The sequence below is a fragment of the Odocoileus virginianus genome, chromosome 4 (assembly GCF_023699985.2).
Source record: "Odocoileus virginianus isolate 20LAN1187 ecotype Illinois chromosome 4, Ovbor_1.2, whole genome shotgun sequence".
Taxonomy (NCBI): Eukaryota; Metazoa; Chordata; class Mammalia; order Artiodactyla; family Cervidae; genus Odocoileus; species Odocoileus virginianus.
The window spans coordinates 10697666-10720758 of NC_069677.1; the positions used below are offsets into that span (position 1 = coordinate 10697666).

General features: G+C 44.1%; 1 protein-coding gene and 1 pseudogene across 4 annotated transcripts in view; one reads left to right on the plus strand and one right to left on the minus strand.

The window, feature by feature from the left end:
- Positions 1-23093, minus strand: part of MYLK (myosin light chain kinase) — a 282381-nt gene that overhangs the window by 114190 nt on the left and 145098 nt on the right. For all 4 annotated transcript variants that reach the window (XM_070466095.1, XM_070466096.1, XM_070466094.1 and 1 more), the window contains 6 exons: positions 8349-8397; positions 7065-7230; positions 5987-6152; positions 3932-3950; positions 2919-3454; positions 2159-2365 (listed from right to left, as the gene is read on the minus strand). In XM_070466095.1, coding sequence (XP_070322196.1) covers positions 2159-2365; positions 2919-3454; positions 3932-3950; positions 5987-6152; positions 7065-7230; positions 8349-8397 — 1143 coding nt within the window. The remainder of the gene's footprint in view (positions 1-2158; positions 2366-2918; positions 3455-3931; positions 3951-5986; positions 6153-7064; positions 7231-8348; positions 8398-23093) is intronic.
- LOC110128180 (large ribosomal subunit protein eL21-like) lies at positions 15468-15953 on the plus strand (annotated as a pseudogene).

Genomic DNA, 23093 nt, shown 5'->3' on the forward strand with positions numbered 1-23093 from the left:
ATATATATACATTTAAAACTAGACTGGCAATTCTATGATCTTATCATAGAAGTATACCATTATGGTTTACTCAGAAGATACAAGGGTGAACACTAAAACATTGTATGTAACAAAGAGACCCTGAACACTCCTGTGAATATCTTTTTACTTGGAAAGACCACATGCCCACTCGTGAGGACATTTCAACTTTAAATTACTATAGCTATTTTTTTTTTTCCAAGTTCAAGGCAGAATGACAAGGACTTACATGAGTTCTAGTTTTCTAATCTAGGCCAGTAGTTCAGAAGCACTGGGGGCCTCAATCCCCCCCATTTTCATTGAGAACCACTGAGCTGAACTCTATAGAAGATTTCTACATAGGTGAGCTGGGGAACATTTTGCTTGGGGGCCATAATTAAGAGCAATGGGGATACAAAATCTTTTCCACAACAACCAGAACATGCTGCAGAAGAGTCAAGGTGGCTGATTTAAGGCAACTGGATTTTGTGATGAGATGATAGCCCACTGGTACTCTTCAGAGAAGCTACTCAATACAGTGATGAGGGGGAAAAACTCTACTATATTGAGAGTACAAAGGTTTTAGGGCAAAAACTAATATTCGAGGGTTTACTAGGTACTTTTCCAGAGGTGATAGTGACAAAGCCACGAGACTGCTATCTTTAACTTGTTTTACAGATGAAGTTAATAATTTCCCACAGTCAAGCCCAGTGGTAAAGCAAAGCTTTACACCCAATTCTCTGACTCTACATCCACACCCCCTCCTCTAGCCCAGGGGTACCCTAATAGGACAGCAGGCAGTGGCAACACAGCTACAATCAGAATGTGGTGTATCTGAATGGGCAGGTACAGAGTGAAGGGATGCCAGCTTACCTAGGCAAGTGAGGGGAGACACCACCTCCTCCCCTTTGCTCCCAGGAGGCATCGACTTCCCTCATTAGAGAAATCCCCTTAGGAGGCACTGCAAACAACATGGGCTTTTGTGTCAGGCCAACATGGGTTAGGAATATGCTTTTTTTTTTTTTTTTTTAACAAGGCATGGGACCTTGAGCAAGTTCCTTAACCTCCCTAAAGCTCAGTATTCTCATTTGGAAAATGGGTGTAACTGTGATTATCTCTTAAGACTGTTGAGATTACCAAATGAAGTCATGCAAGTAAAGTCTTCAGCATAAAACTCATTGAACAGGCTTTCAGGGCGGTGTTAGCTCTTATCATCAGATGGAAGCTGGGCACAGAGACTGGACTAGCAGCAAGTTTTGGAGTAAAAGGAGCAGAGAGAAAACTTGGGAACTTAAGGGGCAGTGAGGCAGAGGGAAGATTTTCTTTTCCTTTTTAGATGAGGTGAGACCAGATCATGCCTGTAGGGAGGAGAAAGGGGTCTCTAGATAAGGAGAGGGGGAGAGACCGAAGAAATGGTAGGAAGGTCAATCATTATTAGACCTGATTTCTTGTAGGTCTGGGAAGGATGGAAGAAGTCTTGGTAAGGGAAGCAGGCAGCTTTTCTGCAGTGATAGGAAGAAAGAGAAAGAGGTGTTAGATGACCTGCATCTTGGTGAGGCCTTCTGGAGACTTCAAAACAGCTAAGGAGAAAGGCAGGCAAGCCAGACTTCTGGGATGGAGGACTTAGGACTTCTGTCAACTTCTCCTCCAGACAAGGAGCAAGAACCCTGGCAAAGTACTCAACATCAGCTTTCTCAGAACTCTGGAAATTAATTTATTTTAAATTTATTTTAAAAAATTAAAAAAAACATTTATTTCCAAGCCATATGATTACATATTGTTTAAATTCCTCACACTGCACATACACTATTTTTATAAACAGATACTACAATGAGCAGAAGAGAGAGGGCACCCACTTCACCTCACGTCACTCTAAGTATGTCTGTCTGGTTCAAAGTGAGCCCTCAGACAGGCACCTGAGGAACTAGAAAAAGGTGGGCTGGGCCTGTCTATTCTGAGGTGATCCTGCTGTGAATTCCCATCAGGAATCACTCCCTTGGGGCAATGACTTTGACCTTGGCCGGTAGGCAGGAATGACGTTTCTCTCAGGTGGCACCCCCTAGGCAGGGGACTGTAGGAGATGACACAGGTGCCATGTATGAAGCACCCCACGAAGGTCCTCCCACAGAGAAGCCAGGGTGACCTTGAGGGACGTACTCACTTTTCACCAGGAGGGTCCAGCGACAGGACACCTGGCCTCGGACATTGGCGGCTGTGCAGCTGTAGTTCCCGCTGTCCCGGGCCCGGGCTCTCCGCAGGCAGAGGTAATGGGCCCCCCCAGCTTCATAAACCTCGATGGTGCCCTCTTGATTCCTCACGGGGACACCGTCCAGGAACCAGGTCACATCAGGTTTTGGGATCCCTGAAACTACAGGGCCAGGTGAAGGATGTGAGGCCCCCAAGAGTGCTTGTGGGCTGGGGTGGGCGATGAAGGGACTGAGCCTGAGGGCGGGGCTCAGCTAGTATGCTACTGCCCTCCGGCTGGAACCCACTCTCTGGAACCCACTCCGGCTGGAACCCACCCTCCCCCTCCTCCCCAAGGCAAAGGCCGGGGCCCTTCCGGAGGAGGGATGCAAGGGGGCACACCAGGCCTCTAGACCAGCCAGAGCCTGCAGAAGGGAGGACAGAGAAACGGACCCTGGGGTTTGTTGCTGGTGGCAATGGTGGTGACGGGTTTTTCGTGGTGGGGGCTGAAATCAGGGCTCAGGGTAGGTGCTCTCTTCAACCATGAACAATGGGCCACTTCAGGGAGCATCTCCTGAGGGGAGATCCATGTAAAGTGCTTCCCTGGGGTGGGAGACTCCAGTCCCAAGCAATGGTGGATACAGGAGGCTCTGACCACTGAGGTGAAGGAAGGGAGTGGCCCCCTCAACCCGGGGGCTACCATATGCACACCAGAGACCTCAGGCCGCTCTACTCACCCTCGCATCTGAACTCGACTGGCTGATCTTCACTGACCTCCTGGCTTTGGGGCCTGCTCTCAAATTTGGGAAACATGGTGTCTCTCTGGCTCTCCATGGAGACCTTCCTCGTAGCGACCTTGCCCGCAGTGTCTTGGCTTCCCAGGCCTGACCTCCTGGTGGGGAGGGTGTCTGGAGGGGCTGCAGTTGGCCCCTCCCTCTCTTCTCTGGAAGGACAGGGGGTTCCCAGGACTGGTACTCTGGGCTCTAGCTGGACTTTTGCCGCCTGCAGGGTGATGGTGCTGGAGGTCTTCTGCAGGATGGGGGTCCTCTGGCCCTTTCTGGGGGAGTCCCCCACTGGCTCCAGCTCAGATTCCCTGGGGGGTTGAGGCTGGCTCCCTGTGGCCCAGGTCGGGGAGCTGCCTCGCTGGGTGCTGGGGCCGTTCTTACTCTCGGCAGCAGCCTCCAGGCTGTCTGGTTTGGGCCGCTGAGTAACTCCATTGGTCACTTCCTTCCTGATGTCCGTACCGGCCACCTTTGTTCCTCTCACGAGTGACCTGTTTGGTGGTGAGGGGCGGACAGTGGGGCAGAAGAAGAAGAAGGAAGAGAACAATCATTTAGTTACTCATCACAAGCACGAGCTCCAGGAATCATGAAAGCCCACAAATTAGGACAGACTAAGAGCGAAAGTCCTTCTCTGCTATCAGCTCAGTTTCCAGCCAGAAAACAAGCAGGTGGATTCTGGCTTTGAACATGGAGGGCATGCTTGCAGAGCAGTGCCCTTCCTAATGGTGGCTAAAGATACTGAGCAGGGTCTTCGAGAGTCTCAATACTGATGGCAAGCCTGACTTAGAACCTAGGCAGCAAATTACAATAGAAAATGAAACATTTCAAATAAAATAACGCCCCTCAAACAGGCAGTTCTCCCCACTATATGATGACTCAGACATTTAGGGCATGTCTTGATTACAATCCCTCTTTTCTGACAGGGCATTTCGAGATGGACCAATGACAGTCACAAAGCTTACACATACCTACTGGAATTGTCCAAACCTGGAAAAAGAGAGAAGGTAGAAAGACGGTGAGTGGAATGTTGTATACGCCAGGAGCGGGAAGTGATAAAACAAGAATCTCTCATTTATGACAGAGTCTGGCTTCCTAAGCGCTCACCTTCCGCGTCACCTGTGGCCCTCCTCCCCCTCTCCTTTCAGCTTCCCTGGTCCTAAACTTCTTGGGTTAGTCTGATAAACTCCTCTGAGCCCTGCAGACACTCTTAAGTTTCCAGCGCTGCCCTGGGCCTTTCCTACGGCCTCTGCTGCCCCACCCTGGGCACAGTAGCTTCCTGTTCTCTAGCCCGAAGAAGGAAACAAAAACCACTCGAGGGACAAACAAAAATGAACACCTACCTACCCAAAACTTCAAACCCACACAGTTCCACTTGCATGTGGCCCTCTAAAGAGCCCCTCAAGGGAATCATTTTTGACAAATACCTGCTTCTTTTTAAAACGTACAGAAAAAGTGTAATTTTATTCAGTTCTTCAAAGAAAAAACATACTATTACTAGATATATTTTTCTACCACATTATTTTTAAAAAATGTTTTATCATGGAAAATTACAAAATATACAATAGTACCAAGAAGGATATGACAAACACTGAAAGCCAAAGCCCAGATTAGGGAAATATCAACATTTTGCCAATCTTATCTATATCTCTCTGTTTTGTTTTTGAGGGACTTTTTCTGGGAGTATTTTCAAACAAATCCCAGGAAACACATCATTCTGGCATTAATTGCTTCAGAAGGGATCAGTTCTTTAATTCAGTGCTGGGGAAAGTAGAGGACAGAGACTAAAATGGTAGGGTCCTGAGACAGTAGTGAGTTGTGAAGTCAGAGCCTATGGTCAGAAAAAGGTTTTGTTTTTTTTCTTAATGAAGTAGAAGAGAAGAGAAAATGCCAGAATGTATTGTATATAATACTCAGGATTGTTTCATGAAACTGGTTTCAGTAATATATGTGCACATGTATTTGTATGTGTATATGTTTATATATATTGGGCTTCCCTGGTGGCTCAGATGGTAAAGAATCTGTCTGCAATGTGGGAAACTTGGGTTAGATTCCTGGGTTGGGAAGATCCCCAGAGGAGGGCATGGCAACCCACTCCAGTATTCTTGCCTGGAGAATCCCCATGGACAGAGGAGCCTGGCAGGCTACAATCCATGGGGTCACAAAGAGTTGGACATGACTGAGCAACTAAGCATACATACATACACGCACACATCCTGGGTTGCAATGTAAAATAAATTTGTTTCTGTGGGTAGTAAAAACACTTGGGCCAAAAATGTGAAGAGAGCAAGGAGGGATACTTTCTGAGGAAGGAAGGAGATGGAGAAGAGGAAAGTCACAGAAGAGACAAGGGTAAGAGGGAGAGAGTGAGGGTTGTTTTACTCCCTGATCCATAAATCCCAACCCACTCAAGGTTCCCACTCAAATGGAGTGACCTCAGTCATCCTTCCTGTCCACACATCCCAGTTTCCCCAGGCTGGACTTGGCAGAACCAAGGGGAATGGAATGGGAGGTCATACACAGATTTCAAGAGAAGAGCTAATTAGGGCTGATGACTGTAGCAAGGAGAGACAGGTGCCAAAGCTGGTCTGAAATGCCCAGTCCTGTGAGAAGGGAAGAGTTAAGTTGAGGGAGCACCTGATCTGAAGGACAGGGTGGACACTGAGATAAATTTTAGGCTGGGTAAATATGAGGTGATGGGAAGACACTAGCAATGTGCACTCTTCCAAAAGGCAATTAGAACTGTAAATAAAAAAGGAGTCTGAGCAAAAAGGAAAAACTGAACCCAGGTGTGTAGACACAGGTGAAGTATTTTCCTCCTTGGCTGCGTCTGTGCTACTCACCCACCCATTCTTCTGATTCAAGATGCTGACCTGGGGATGGATACCCGAGTACATAAGTGTGACACGTGTAACACACAGATGTGTAATGAACAAGCAGCTCCTTCTAGGTCCTTTAGGGACCCTGGAAGGGACAGTTCTGCAATAGCCCTCCCACAGCCCTTGGATGGAGAGCTTGGACCATACCTTGGATGGAAAGCTCAGCAGACATGGAGGCCTTCCCTGACCCGTTCACCACCATGCATGTGTACACTCCCACATCATCTTGGGTGACCTCGTGGATTTCCAGGACTTGCATCCCATTCTTCTCAGACATAGACACACGGGCACTGGGCTGCAGGGGAATGTCTCCCTGTGGACGGCACAGGCAGCTTGGTCAGAGAAACTGCTCACCTTTCAGCTCTGTCCTGTCTCCTGCCAATCCACATGGGACAGACACCAGGCACGGGCTGCAGGGCCCTCTGCTCTGGGCTCTGTCATCATGCTCGGAGAGCAGCCTGAGGGCCACCCAAGGGCCCTGACTGCTGTATGGATGCGCTATGGTGTTCCGTCCAGTTGAGAGCAGGTGCATGGAACCTGTTTGAAAGGAGCCCGAGTTTGAGGTGGAAAATTCTACATTCCTCACTTTAGTTCTCCTTTGCCTCCCTCTTCCTTTTATAGATGTTCCAGGGTCAGAACAGGAGAATCAGGACACAGGGAAAAGGCACCCCATCGCTCATTTTTATCCAGGAGTTCCACCCATGAAAAACCTACTCTCCATGGCTTTGATCTCCTCGCCACCCTGTTTACACCCACTCCTCCCCCTCTCCCCTTGTTTCCTCACCTCTGTCTTCACAGTGTCTAGCCCCAATGATTTATAAAGCACTCCCACATGGAGCCTCCCAACAGTATTTTGAGGTTGGTGGCATTATCTCTGCCTCACAGATAAGGAAACCCGGGTTTTAAAAGACCAATGTCTTGTCCAGCATCACATGCTCTGTGAATCAGGGAGCTATGGCTTGAAATCAGCCCCAGACTTCAAAGTCCACTCTCTTGACACGGTCAGGTCTGTCTTGACTCAGAAGTTTTATGCTGTTCTGTGAGTGTGTGGATTACAGGACATTGTGGGCTGAGTCACAGGGAGAATATGCAAGAACAGGCATGGCTACCAAACACAGGAGAAACTCAAGGGCCATCTACAATTGAAGTGGCAGGGACTGATTGGGAAAACAGACTCCTGCTAGCCCAGGGATCTCACCCAGAGTCAGGGCAGATAGAACCCTACCTTGAGCCAGGTGACCTGTGGCTGGGGTCGGCCAGTGATCTTGCAGGAGAACCGCCCCATCTGTCCTTCTCTGACCACCGCTCGGCCCAGCTTGGTAGCAAATTTTGGTGGACATTCTCCCCAGATGCTAGGACGGGTCTCCACAGCAGGGACTGCAAATCTGTCCCTGGGAAAAGATCAGCAGGAAATCCATAGCAATGCAGATCCTTTTCTGTCTGTCCCCACCCAAGTCACTTAACATGGGCTCAGAAACCAGCAAAGGGAAACCTTCCCAATTATGTGGCTCAAATACATTCTTGGAAAATATCTGTGGCACCAAACCCTATTTCCTCTACCTCCTGAGCATGCGGTTAGTCTTCATTTACTAGCTCCTTGAATTTGTGCTCCTCCTCCCGCTCAGTTACTCAGTCACGCTAAACTCTTTGTGACCCATGGACTGTAGCCCGCCAGGCTCCTCTGTCCATGGGATTTTCCAGGCAAGAATATTGTAGTGGGTTGCTATTTCCTACTACAGGGGATCTTCCTGACCCAGGGATTGAACCCATGTCTCTTGCAACTTCTGCATTGGCAGGTGGATTCTTTACCACTGAGCCACCTGGGAAGTTCAGTGAATTTAGGTACACCTGAGTTCTACTGAGCTCTGGCCAGAGCCTAGGTTTTGGCCAACAGACTGTGAACAGAGAGCAGAAGCACTATGTGCCACTTTTAGGCTGGACTGTTCAAAACCTCTTGTGTGATTCTCTTCTGGCTAGATGCAGAGAGTTCTGCCGAAGAGATGATGGAGCCACAAAACAGAAGGATCCTGGGTCCCTGAAATTTAGTTGGAAGGTTCTCCACTTGTCTGAGAAAATATGAACTGATTTTGCTTGAATAAGAAATAAACTTCCCTTGTGTTAAGCCTTTGTGATTTAGGGGCTTGTTTGTTACAGCAGCCATTTTTACTTACCCTTGCCAATACAGGTTTACTTGCCATAAGAAAAGTCACATATTGATTGCCTCGTCTAAGTCTGCTTATTTTAGGTCTTCTGACTCTGGTCTTGGTTATTAGAGACCCCTGCAGACTATGGCCATATAGGCCACTTCCATTTAGCAGCTGGACCAAAGGAGTGATCCACAGAGGCCACAGGGTCAGGAGGGGCTGTGTGAATGACATGTCACACCCCAGTAGGCTCCTGCTTTAGTTATAACCTGGGATGCTTGAGAAAACTTGCTTCCCAGGCTGCTCTGCCAAGGCAACAGGAGCCAATCCAGCCCTTACCCTGGGTTGAACACCCCAGAACTTACCCCAAGGCTTTGGAAACAACAGGCTGACCAGGCTTCTTCACAGAGCTCCCTGAAAGTAGGAAACAAAGAGAAAGAGGCTTGAAGAGCCAAGTCTGAGCTACCAACTTGGAGCAACAAAAGTCAGGGAGTCAACAAGGAGTATGGGGTGAGATAATGATGATAACAGTTCACCCTGATTGAGGCTGTACTGGGTCAGGCTCTATGGTGGTTACTTTACATATATCATTGCATGGATTTCCTGTAATAATTTAAGCAGACTGGTATCACATCATCCTGCTATATTTTTTAAACTGGTGGGAAAAAATGAGATTCAGAGATGTGAAGTCACCCACTTGAGTCACAGAGCCAGTAATTGTACAGGAAAGCATCCCAGTCTGCCTGTTCTAGAACACTCCACCATTCTGCTGAGCAGTTATATGTTCTTGGACCTTCCACTTTGGGGATGCTCTGTGGAAATTAGGACCTCTCCAGAAAAGGAGCCAACGGAATGGAGCAGGGAGATGCACATGCATCACTCTTGCCAAGTCCATTCCCATCTGACCCAATCACCACCCCACTTAAGGCCCAGCAAACAGCTGTAGCTGTCCAGCTGGAACAAGCAGAACACTGGAGAGGAGCTCCAGTGAAGCCAGTACCTCCCAGGACATGCACCAGCAGGACAGTGGGCGCTGCTGGTCCGCAGTGTGGTGCTGCTGTGCTGGGCAGGAAGCAGTTAAACAGCAAACCCAGGTGGCTGGTGTCATCTCCTTTATCTAACTGCTGCTGCTGGGAGGAACAACTCACAATGAGACCAGGAAGTGACCACAAAGTGGAGGGGTATTTTTGAGGAATGGAGAAGGGGAGAGGAGGAAATACAATAGGCTTGAAAGTTGCTATCTTTTTGTGATAGGCTGGGACTATTGATAAAACCCCACCCAAAGCACTCATGGGAGGGGTAGAAGTCATTCCCTGATAACAGCAGGCAGCTGCAGTGGGATATCTGCAGGGGGTTTCCTGGAAAAGGGGAAACTTCCTTAAATCCCAGCACGGATCACACATGAATGCATAGGAACACAGGAGTGGAGGATGAAGCCCATGGCTGAGTGCTTTCCTCAGCCACATCTGGTTTAAGGTTACACCGAGATCTCACTGAAAAAGAGTTAATAGCAAACAGTGGTATCACATTCACATCGTGGTTCCATATGGGTTGGCAATTGTTGTACATGTGCTTTCCCTTAATATAACTATTTAGTTATCTGAGAAAACACTGCATATGGACATCACCAGATGGTCAATACCCAAATCAGATTGATTATGTTCTCTGCAGCCAAAGATGGAGAAGCTCTAAACAGTCAGCAAAAACAAGACTGGGAACTGACTGTGGCTCAGATCATGAACTCCTTATTGCCAAATTCAGACTTAAATTGAAGAAAGTAGGGAAAACCACTAGACCACTCAGGTATGACCTAAATCAAATCCCTTATGACTATACAGTGGAAGTGACAAATAGATTCAAGGGATTAGATCTGATAGACAGAGGGCCTGAAGAACTAGGGACAGAGGTTTGTGACATTGTACAGGAGGCAGTGATCAAGACCACCCCCAAGAAAAAGAAATGCAAAAAGGCAAAATGGTTGTCTGAGGAGGCTTTACAAACAGCTGTGAAAAGAAGAGAAGGGACAGGCGAAGGAGAAATGGAAAGATATATCCATTTGAATGCAGAGTTCCAAAGAATAGCAAGGAGAGATAAAGCCTTCCTCAGTGATCAATGCAAAGACATAGAGGAAAACAATAAAATGGGAAAGACTAGAGATCTCTTCAAGAAAATTAGAGATATCAAGGGAACTTTTCATGTGAATATGGGCACAATAAAGGACAGAAATGGTATGGACCTAACAGAAGCAAAAGATACTAAGAAGAGGTAGCAAGAATACACAGAAGAAGAATACAAAAAAGATCTTCACAACCCAGATAATCATGATGGTGTGACCACTTGTCTAGAGCCAGACATCCTGGAACAGGAAGTCAAGTAGGCCTTAGGAAACATCACTACAAACAAAGCTAGCGAAGGTGACAGATTCCAGTGGAATGATCACAAGTCCTAAAAGACGAGGCTGTGAAAGTGCTGCACTCAATATGCCTGCAAATTTGGAAAACTCAGCAGTGGCCACAGGACTGGAAAAGGTCAATTTTCATTCCAATCCCAAAGAAAGGCAATGCCAAAGAATGCTCAAACTACTGCACAAATGCACTCATCTCACACACTAGCAAAGTAATGCTCAAAATTCTCCAATCCAGGCTTCAACAATACGTGAACTGTGAACTTCCAGATATTCAAGCTGAATTTAGAAAAGGCAGAGGAACCAGAGATCAAATTGCCAACATCCTTTGGATCATCGAAAAAGCAAGAGAGTTCCAGAAAAATATCTACTTCTGCTTTATTGACTATGCCAAAGCCTTTAACTGTGTGGCTCACAATAAACTGTGGAAAATCCTGAAAGAGATGGGAATACCAGACCACCTGACCTGCATCTTGAGAAATCTGTATGCAGGTCAAGAAGCAACAGTTAGAACCGGACATGGAACAACAGACTGGTTTCAAATCGGGAAAGGAGTACATCAAGGCTGTATATTGTCAGTCTGCTTTTAACTTCTTTGCAGAGTACATCATGTGAAATGCTGAGTTGGATGAAGTCCAAGCTGGAATCAAGATTGCCAGGAGAAATATCAATAACCTCAGATATGCAGATGACACCACACTTACAGCAGAAAGTGAAGAAGAACTAAAGAGCCTCTTGATGAAAGTGAAAGAGGAGAGTGAAAATGTTGGCTTAAAGCTCAACATTCAGAAAACTAAGATCATGGCATCTGATCTCATCACTTTACGGCAAATTGATGGGGAAACAGTGGAAACAGTGAGAGACTTTATTTTTGGGGGCTCCAAAATCACTGCAAGATGGTGACTGAAGCCATGAAATTAAAAGACACTTGCTCCTTGGAAGAAAAGTTATGACCAACTTGGACAGCATATTAAAAAGCATAGACATTACTTTGCCAATAAAGGTCTGTCTAGTCAAAGCTTTGATTTTTCCAGTAGTCGTGTATGGATGTGAGAGTTGGACTATAAAGCAAGCTGAGGGCCAAAGAATTGATGCTTTTGAACTGTGGTGTTGGAGAAGACTCTTAAGAATCCTTTGAACTGCAAGGAGATCCAATCAGTCCATCCTAAAGGAAATCAGTCCTGAATATTCATTGGAAGGACTGATGTTGAAGCTGAAACTCCAATACTTTGGCCACCTGATACGAACAGCTGACTCATTTGTAAAGACCCTGATGCTGGGAAAAATTGAAGGCAGGAGGAGAAGGGGACAACAGAGGATGAGATGGTTGGATGGCATCACCAACTCAATGGACATGAGTTTGATTAGACTCCAGGAGTTGGTGATGGACAGGGAGGCCTAGCATGCTGCAGTCCATGGGGTTGCAAAGAGTCGGACATGACTGAGTGACTGAACTGAACTAAACTAGCTGTGTATAATTTTCATCCCATAATATGGGTTTAGTACCTCTCATTAAATTCTCTTTTCAAGGTCAAAAGAACTTATAAGCGGATAAAAGGAAAGACCTGTTCTGGGAGGTTAAGATGCTAAATAACATTGGAAGAATGCCAACTAGTCAGTTCTTTCAGAAAGTGTCTGAGCACATGAGAATTGTAAGCTTTAAAGATGCTCTCCTCTTAGACCAGCATCTTCCTTTCTGTTTCTCTAGTCAAAGGAAATGATGCTAAAAGTAGGAAAGAAAGTTTACAAAGCTACTCACTCTGGTCTTGTTGGTAATAGTAAATATTGGAAACAATGCAAATGTCACACGTTGATAGGGAGATAATAAGTAGCTCAGTTAAAATGTACAATTAGAATCTTTTTCTGCCACTGAATTATGTTCCAGAATATATGAAACGTTCAGAACTATTTTAAAACATTACATGATGAGCTCCTTAGCACACTCCAGCTGGGCTGTGATCCTCTCCACTCCACTGAGCTCCCTTCTAAGCACCACCTTGCTAAATCCCGTGGTCCAGCCTCTTCCCCATCTCACTCAGTAGCACTTGCCACCAGGGGCCATCCCCTCCAACACTTTTTCCTCCAGACTCTCCTGCTTTTACCAGGTTGCCTGTTCTTCCTCAACTTCCTTCTTTCCTGGAACTTTATCACCAAGAGCACCTTAGGGCTGAGTCTTGGGTCCTCTCCTCAGCACTATGGACTCTTCCCTGGAAGGTCTTGGTCCTATGGCTTTAAATAATACCCATAAGCTGATAACTTCCAACCATATCCTTATCAGAATTTTGTATCCATCAGAGGTAACCACACTAGTTCCCATCACTTTATAGGCATTCAAATATTTGTTAAACAAATGAATTTTATGAAAAAAGGAGCAGCATGCAAACTTTTCTAATCAATGTGTTCATAAGCAGGTAAAAGTGAAACAAAATACCCAAACATAGTAAAATGACCCAAACATAAAAAAAATATAAAATACCCAGAAGAAAATATATCCAAACGTTATAACCTCTTATACACATTCTATCCCCAGAATTAGTCACATGCCAACCACTAAAACTCTCATCTAAAATATCCCTGTACTAAATGGATAAAGAAGATATAGCGCACACGCGCATGCGCGCACACACGCACACACACACACACACACATAATGGAATATTACTCAGCCATTAAAAAGAATGAAATAATGTCATTTGCAGCAACATAGATGGACCTACAGATTGTCATGCTGAGTGAAGTAAGTCAAACACACACAGAGAGAAAAATCATATAATATCCCTTATATGTGGAATCTAAAAAGAAGTGATACAAATGAACTCATTTACAAAACAGAAAATGACTAATAGACTTGAAAATGAACTTACAGTTACCAGCAGGGGGAAGAATGAGAGAAAGAGATAGTTTGGGAGTTTGGGATGGAAATGTACACACTGCTATATTTAAAATGGATAAACAACAAGTTTCTACTATATAGCACACTCTGCTCAATGTTATGTGGCAGCTTGGATGGGAGGGGAGTTTGAGGGAGAATGGATACATGTATATGGCTGAGTAACTTGTTTTCCACCTGAAACTATCACAACATTTGTTAATCAGCTGTATGCATATATAAAATTAAAAGTTTAAAATAAAATATCTCTGTACCATTCACTGCACTTATAATGTTATACTGTACCACTCATTTCATGCCGTTAAAAATTAGACTGATCAACAGATGAATGGATAAATAATGCAAGGTCTCTCTATACAATGAAATGCTATTCAGTCATACAAAGGAATAAAGTGATGATGACACATGCTACATACAGTTTAACCTTGAAAAATTATGCTAAGTGGAAAAAGTCAGACATACACAAAATATATGATTCCATTTGTATGAAATGTTCAGAAGAGGCAAATCCACAGAGACAGAAAGCAGATGAGTATGTGCTAGGGGCTGGAGAAGGGGGAAGGAGAGTGACTGCTCAGTGGGTGTGGGGTTTCTGTTTGGGATGATGGAAAGCTTTGGAGCTAGACAGTGCTGATAGCTGCATGCCATTGTGAATGTTCTTAATGCCATTGAATTGTACACTTTAAAATTATTTAAATGGCAAATTTAACATAATGTGTATTTTATCACAATAAAAGAAGTTAGACTAAGCATCTTTAAAACTCTTGGGAGCCAAATGTCTTAATCCAAAAGTTAAAATTCCTTTACTCCTTAAAAAAAAAGAAAATAAATTAAAAATACGGCATTTCCTCAAAAAGTAACAAAAGAATGCTGTTTGAAGGTACTTGTATATCAGAGTAAGAGCAGTTTATGGTACAATCCAAAGGTAACATATAAAGAAGTCAGCTAAAAATGGAATTGAGGAATGCTTATTTTAACGTGTGTCAACACCAAAGACATACATCAAAGCAAAAAGAGAATTTGGACTAAAATAGCTAACAAGGTCTATTTATAGGCAAAAATTTGAAGCTGCAAATTGTCAGATAAGGCAAAATTAATTTTGTGAAAGTATGAAAATCTGGCAGAACTGCAAGGTTATGTTAAAAAAAAAAAAGAAAAAGAGTGGAAAGGGGATTAAGGTAGAAATGCCAAAAATAGAAGAGTAAGTTAAGAGAATTGATGAAGACAGGATCAAGTTAGTGAGAGGGGAAAAAAAAGGCACCGAAGGTATTTAAACAGTAATTTCAGATTTTTCAAGGATGAGTAAAAGAGAATACTGGCAGGTTTAAGGAGTGAAAAGTTCAATAGTGGAGGGACCTAGCACTTTTTGTCAAAGGCTGAGTAGACACAGAGAATGCTGCTGAAAAGGGGAATAGTGTAGTCATGATGGTAAAAAGAAGAAATGCTTCTAAAAACATGTGGTGATACAATTTATTATCTAAACAGGGTCTCTGGACAATGAAAGGGACATATTTAATAATTCTTCCAGGACAACAGGAATAAATCAGGACTGTTTCAGGCAAACCAGGGAGCAGTCACCCTACTTGTAGGCAACTTCAAAGTAGATACTGAGGATTGCTTAAAATAGTGGTTCTTCACTCAATCAGAACATGTGCCCATTTTTTATAACATGTATTTAGCAAGGTCCCCTGTGCCATGCTAAATCAATATTTAAAACTAACCATCTATCTATATAATTCCAAAGAGAAAACAAATGTAAAACCCTAAGCAAAAAATTAAGGAGAAATAAAAAGAAAGTAAATTATAATAATATTTATTTCAATATAAAATTTCAATATTGAACATCAACAGATGTTCAAGTATGACTATATAAAAATGTAAATGCTCAGGCACATTAGAAGACATAACAAAACAGATGCCTGCACTGAGTCATATGCATGTTTGGATTTAAAGGTGAATGATCACAAAACACTGTATAGTCATGGAAATAAAGGAACAAAGGTATACAGGTGGACACCAGAATAAAAAGTAGTGTTAGCAATGTTATATGTCAACTGTATCTCAATAAAGAGAAAAAAGAAGAAAAAAAATATAGCAAAAAGAAAAAGCAATGTTAGGATAAATAACAGAGCACTCACATTATAAAACAAAAAAAGAATGAGCCCTTTCATCTTCCAGTAATTCGCCAAAATGACCAACACAAAGGGAAAGAGGAGGGCACCCACTACATGTTCTCTAGGCCTTTTAGAAAACATGGAGTTATACCTTTGGCCACATACATGTGAATCTACAAGAAGGGTGATGTTGTAGATATCAAGAGAATGGGTACTATTCAAAAAGGAATGCCCTACAAATGCCCTTCACCATGGCAAAACTGGGAGAGTCTACAATGTTACCCAGCATGCTGTTGGCATCATTGTAAACCAACAAGTTAAGGGCAAGATTCTTGCCAAGAGAATTAATGTGCATATTGAGCATATTAAGCACTCTATGAGCTGAAATAGCTTCCTGAAACATGTGAAGGAAAATGATCAGAAAAAGAAGGAAGCCAAAGAGAAAGGGACTTGGGTTCATCTGAAGTGCCAGCCTGCTCCACCCAGAGAGGCATACTTCGTGAGGACCAATGGAAAGGAACCCAAACTGTTGAAGCCCATTCCCTATAAATTCATGGTCTGATGGGTGTAAAAATAAAGACCTAGACTATAAAAAAAAGAAAGAAAGAAAGAAAGAATGAAACCTTAAAAGAAGATAACATAGCAAGACAAGTTACAGACCACTGAAGTGGAAAAAATGGGGGGAAAATGACTGTAAGTGGGGTGTCAAAACACTTTTCTGCTATATGACATGGGATCCTTGAGACCTCATCTGTACTAAAACGGAGATCCAGTCTCTATAATGCATAAGGCATTAGCTAGGGCTTCAGCCAGTAGACTGGTATGTGTAATAAAAACTAGACTAAAACTTGAGCATTAAGAGAAAGACAAAGTGCTTCAAAGATGGAGGGACGGGACATTCCAGTGCAGGGCCTGCTGAAGATCTTGAATTTCAGTTTAAAGGTAGAAATCCTCACTGGAAGATTTGAAGGGAGGGAGTGATAAAATCCTGTTTGATTTTTCCTTTTTTTTAGCAGCAATGTGGAAATTACAATGGGGTATGTGTGGAATTGGGGAGACAAGTTGGGAATCTGTGCAACAGGACAGAGATGATGGGCTGGAATGGTGGCAGTGGGGACAAACGAGCTGGCCCAGCAGGATCTGGTGATGGGCTGGGGAAGGGAAGGGAGGGAGAGCTTCAGGATGACCAGGTGGCTGGGCTGCCTTCCTTCTCAAGAAGGTTTGTGTTGTCACCTGTCAAGGTTTTAGTTGTGTCTTCCAGTAGTCATGAAAGTCCTGACCATAAATGTTAACAGGCCTCTCCCAGGGGCTGCCTGTCCCTGTATAAGCAGGGGCCTCACCCCATATAAACGGTTCACTCCACTGCCTCCAATCAGTCAGTGAGTTTGGAGGTCACTGCCACACCACAGTGCATTCTCCACGGAAGGTACACATGTGCATTATTTTTATACAATGACACTCAATTACAAGTAGTGACCCTTGAAGAACAGGGGGTTTGGGGGCATCGACCCCAAAGTAGAAGATTCACATACTGTTAATCTGTCTCAAAAACACAGGATCTGATACATGACTCACCCAAGGGGAGGAAGTTGAAATGACTTGTACAGAACTGGGACTTAAACCCTAGTTCTTTTGATTTGATTATTGTGATCTCTAATCGAAGACAAACTTTGCCCCACACTTAATTAAATGAAAATACAGGTACTATTTATTGAAAAAAATCCATGTATAAATGGACCCACACATTTCAAACTTGTGTTGTTCAAGGGTCAGCTGTTCATCCTTCCATAAGGCTAAGGAGGTCATCCCGTGATGTCAAGTAGACATTTCAGGAGTTTTGTTTGGGTCCGCAGGAATTGATGAACTAAAGAACCAATTCTTCCTCAAGGGGTTGAAACAAAACATTCACCATTTAGAAGATAAACTACTTCCCAGTCGTTGATGGATAAGGTAGTCATATCCTATTCAATGAGTTCAAAGGAGTAGTGACCTGAAGTTTCATTTTGGAGGGAGGAATAATTCAATAAATGGCAACCAGTGATCTCTAAGTTGTCTTAAATAAGTACTCTGAAAAGGATTTAGATCCTCTAAAGAGAGAAAATGGCTATTTCCTTTAGAGTCTTCTTTCTGAGGCTAAGACTCCCAGGCATCCCAGCTCACTTCTCAAGAGTTACTTTCCATTGTGATTCCCCCCTCCAAACACCAAGCCAAGTAGCACTTAAGTCATAAAGACTGATTTTATAAAAATTTATCAGAAAGGAAATAAAGAGAAAGTCACCTCTGGTTTGAGCTCCTCCTCATTTGTGGGTCTGATGTGGTGGGAGTAATTTGGCTGCAGCTACTATATGGATGTCTGATGCAGCTACTATATGGATGTCTGATCAGAAACCACCCAGTGGGCAAGTGTAGTGTATGGGAAGGTTATTTTAAGCGTGGTTCTGGAGAAATTCATTGTACTAATAAGCAACCCATTTTTGCTCAGAATTACACAAAATGCTGCTGCTGCTGCTAAGTCACTTCAGTCGCATCCGACTCTGCGCGACCCCACAGATGGCAGCCCACAAGGCTCCCCTGTCCCTGGGATTCTCTAGGCAAGAACACTGGACTGGGTTGCCATTTCCTTCTCCAATGCATGAAAGTGAAAAGTGAAGGTGAAGTCACTCAGTCGTGTCCAACTCTTGGCGACCCCATGGACTGCAGCCTACTAGGCTCCTCCGTCCATTGGATGGTGTATCAAACACGGAACATGTGAAAAATCTGTGATCATGTGTGGTAGAAACTCATGTGTTCAGAAAAATAAAAATAAGTTAGAAGATTCATGAAGCAGAAGTAAGCACGCAGTATGTCTGTTCTTCTAGCTGTGGCTAAGGGGAGCAGTGGTCTGTAACTTATCTTGCTATGTTATCTTCTTTTAAGGTTTCATTCTTTCTTTCTTTCTTTTCTTTTTTTTTTTTTTACAGTCTAGGTCTTTATTTTTACACCCATCAGGCCATGAATTCATAGGGAATGGCCTCCAACAGTTCGGGTTCCTTTCCTTTCACCTGGATAGCTACATAAAGTATGAAAATGGAAAAGCAACGATTAAGGGCAGAACCGTCCACTCATACTCTGGAATGGATATGACTCTACAAATTACCTGGCCTCATGCTCCAGACCTCCCACGGTCTCCTCCCAATTTCTCCTTCAGCTTTATTTCCCACTATCTCTGCTCCTGCCCGACCCTCCACTCCAGGCCTTAATTCTCTCCACTGTTCTCCCATCCGTATAATCAGAATCACACTCTGCCATCCAAACAGCATCCATCTGACCTGCTCCTCCAGGACTAACCAAGTCCTTCCTCCACCAAGAAGACATCACAGACCATTTCAGCCTCCAGATATCTCATCCTCCTCTAAGTTTACAGAGCTGATGTGTCAATCGTTTAGCAGATAAACCAATGCTGTCTTATGACTGGGGTTGTGTTTTGACTTAGCTTTCAACATGTCTGGGTCTTATCTGACCAACCAGGTTCTTGCAGAAAGGATCTGACAAAGTATTTTGTCTCCCACACAGCACCACACAAAGTCAGCACTTCCTAAATGCATCCTGATGTTGTTGCCTAATCATCACATAACGATGAAATATGAGGTCAAGAAAGTCAGTCTCTTGAGCACAATTACCAAATCTTGTTGCTCTTAGATAACAGCACAAAGTTAGCACACGCAATAAAGTTTGATGAATGAAGAAGAGGCTAGGACTACAAGCAACAGGAAAGTATGCGGGGGTTGGGGTGGAGATGGGAGAACCGGATGGAGGAGTAAGAGATGAGGAGAAAAGATGGCACCATCAAGAGTAAAAACTGGGCCAGTCAGCAGTGCTGGTATATATTTCAGAGGCAAATTGGAAGGTGAGGGAACAGCTGAGGGAGGGAGACGAGGATTTGGAAGTCATCCTTCAAGAACAGAATGAGACTGAGACATTTGTCATCTAACTTTTCCATGTAGCAAATATGTGAGCCTGCTGCCAAGGCAGTCTTGACACACAAATGTTTAACAGTGAGACTGTAGGGGCAAAAAGAATAATTTTATCTCTACCACATTTATATATTTAACTTTGATGAGATAGAAAAGGACAAAAATTCAGAGCATTTTAATATTCTGACTGGGTAAGAAAAAAAATAAGGCATATATACCTACAAAAAGGAGAGTGATCGGGGGTGTTATGGACTGAAAAGAGTTTATAAAGAATATAAATGGGAAATATAATTCAGTTCAGTTCAGTCGCTCAGTTGTGTCCGACTCTTTGGGACCCCATGAATCACAGCACACCAGGCCTGCCTGTCCATCACCAACTCCCGGAGTTTGCCCAAACTCATGTCCATCGAGTCGGTGATGCCATCCAGCCATCTCATCCTCTGTCATCCCTTCCTCCTCCTGCCCCCAATCCCTCCCATCATCAGGGTCTTTTCCAATGAGTCAACTCCTTGCATGAGGTGGCCAAAGTATTGGAGTTTCAGCTTCAGCATCAGTCCTTCCAATGAACACCCAGGACTGATTTCCTTTAGGATGGACTGGTTGGATCTCCTTGCAGTCCAAGGGACTCTCAAGAGTCTTCTCTAACACCACAGTTCAAAAGCATCAATTCTTCGGCTCTCAGCTTTCTTCACAGCCCAACTCTCACATCCATACATGACCACTGGAAAAACCATAGCCTTGACTAGACGGACCTTTGTTGACAAAGTAATGTCTCTGCTTTTTAATATTATATCTAGGTTGGTCATAACTTTCCTACAGGTCCTTGAAGGAGGTAGAAGATTTAGGTAAAAGAAGATGGTATGAAAGAAGAGGACAACACAACAAAAGGAGAATCATAACAGATGTTCTTGAGGAATACAGTGATTTAAAACTCAGCCACTGTAAATAGACATAGTCTCAAAATATATATTGTCATCAATCTAATTCAATGTGAAAATGAAAGGGATCTGAGAAATCTGTCCCCGAAAAAGGGTAGTAGCAAAAAACATAGTGTAAAGCATTTCCTACAAATCCAAATATCACCAGATAACACTGGGGTCAGTGACACCAGCATAGCTAGGCTAGTGGTCGCTAAGGCCACTCTTCCCCCTTGAATTCTGTGACGTGGGGTCACTCTCCCTTCTGCTGCCACATTCTAGGTGGCCTGCCACCTGGTTCTGTTTCTCACACACAGTCAGGGAGTACTTAATTCTACTACAAGTTATATTGGTTATCTACTTATAGTCTCTTTCCCAGCAGGAGGTAAACTCCAAGAAGGCGGGGAGCCTATCTGACATGGGCCTGACCCAGAGAGGAACAGAGTGGTGCACAAGGCTGTGGATAGAGGGGCGCACTCTCAGCTCATGGGAGACATTCCAGGATGAGGGACGTGTCCTTGCTTTTCAACAGAGACAAGTGGGGCAGCCTCAGAAACCATCACCCACAGGGCCTTCCAGCTTAGGACTGAAACCACATCATCAGCTGTCCTGATTCTCAGGCTTTAGAATTTGAACAGGAATGACACCATCAGGTCTCCTGGTTCTGCAGCTTGCTGACTGAAGCTCTTAGGACTTGTCAGCTCCCATAATCGTAACAGCCAATTCTTTGTCATGAATCTTTTTATAAACACATACATATGATCTAGTCTATTTCTCTGGAGAACTCTAACATATTAGGTATAGGCACTAGCCTACTGGTTCTCAAGGTGTTGGACCCAGTGTGCATCAACCTAGTATCAACACCACTAAGAAACTTTTATAAATGAAAACTCTTCAGCTCATCCTAAAGCTACTAACCCAGAAACTCTGGGGCAGAGCCTAGCAGTTTGTGGTTTCAGAAGCCCTCCAGGTAATTCTGATGCACGCTCACCTTTGAGAATCACTCATACTAGGATAAATACATCACATCTGTAATGGAATTCTTCCTTACTACTCAAAGTGTGATCTGTGGACCAGCCATACGGGCATCACCAGGGGCTGGTTAGAACTACAATGCCAAAGAATGCTCAAACTATCACACAGTGGCACTCATCTCACACTCTAGCAAAGTAATGCTCAAATTCTTCAAGCCAGGCTTCAATAATACATGAACCATGAACTTCCAGATGTTCAAGCTGGATTTAGAAAAGGCAGAGGAACCAGAGATCAAATTGCCAACATCCTTTGGATCATCAAAAAAGCAAGAGAGTTCCAGAAAAATATCTACTTCTGCTTTATTGACTATGCCAAAGCCTTTGACTGTGTAGACCACAACAAACTATGGAAAATTCTGAAAGAGATGGGAATACTAGACCACCTGATCTGCCTCTTGAGAAACCTGTATGCAGGTCAGGAAGCAACAGTTAGAACTGGACATGGAACAACAGACTGGTTCCAAATAGGAAAAGGAGTACGTCAAGGCTGTATATTGTCACCCTGCTAATTTAACTTCTATGCAGAGTACATCATGAGAAATGCTGGGCTGGATGAAGTACAAGCTGGAATTAAGATTGCTGGGAGAAATATCAATAACCTCAGATATGCAGATGACACCACATTTATGGCAGAAAGTGAAGAAGAACTAAAGAGCCTCTTGATGAAAGTGAAAGAGGAGAGTGAAAATGTTGGCTTAAAGCTCAACATTCAGAAAACTAAGATCATGGCATCTGGTCCTATCACTTCATGGCAAATTGATGGGGAAACAGTGGAAACAGTGAGAGACTTTATTTTTGGGGGCTCCAAAATCACTGTAGATGGTGACCGAAGCCATGAAATTAAAAGATTCTTGCTCCTTGGAAGAAAAGTTATGACCAATCTAGACAGCACGTTAAAAAGCATAGACATTACTTTGCCAACAAAGATCCGTCTAGTCAAGACTATGGTTCTTCCAATAGTCATGTACGGATGTGAGAGTTGGACTATAAAGCAAGCTGAGGGCCAAAGAATTGATGCTTTTGAACTGTGGTGTTGGAGAAGACTCTTGAGAGTCCCTTGGACTGCAAGGAGATCCAACCAGTCCATCCTAAAGGAGATCAGTCCTGGGTGTTCATTGGAAGGACTGATGCTGAAGCTGAAACTCCAATACTTTGGCCACCTAATATGAAGAGCTGACTCATTTGAAAAGACCCTGATGCTGGGACAGATTGAGGGCAGGAGGAGAAGGGGATGACAGAGGATGAGATGGTTGGATGGCATCACCGACTCAATGGACATGAGTTTGAGTAGACTCCAGGAGTTGGTGATGGACAGGGAGGCCTGGCATGCTGCAGTCCATGGGGTCACAAGGTCGGACATGACTGAGCGACTGAACTGAACTGAATTGGTTAGAACCGTAGGCATGTGTGCAGCACTCCAGACTTACAGAACCAGAATCTGTGTTTTCACAAGATTCCCCAGGTGATCTGGGTGCCCTTGCATTTGCGTTAAACATGCTTAATGGTGAGTCTGAGCTGTTCTGAGGTCGGATCACCTCTGGGCCAGCCAGTTTGGCTTTCCCTGGGTTCCTGAGCTCAAGTCCTTAAAATTAACCATCTGTTGCTTGAAATGACTTAAGTGACTGTCTGGTCCCTGAGACACAAAGGGCCTTCTCAGAGTCAGACCATGGGGTGAGGGGCATGTCTCCTCATTTCAGCCCCACCCCTCACTCTATCCCATGTGCTAGGTTCACACTGTGGAGTGACTGCCCTGGACAAGCCACCACCTTGTTTATACCTATGGGCTTCTCCTTTCTTT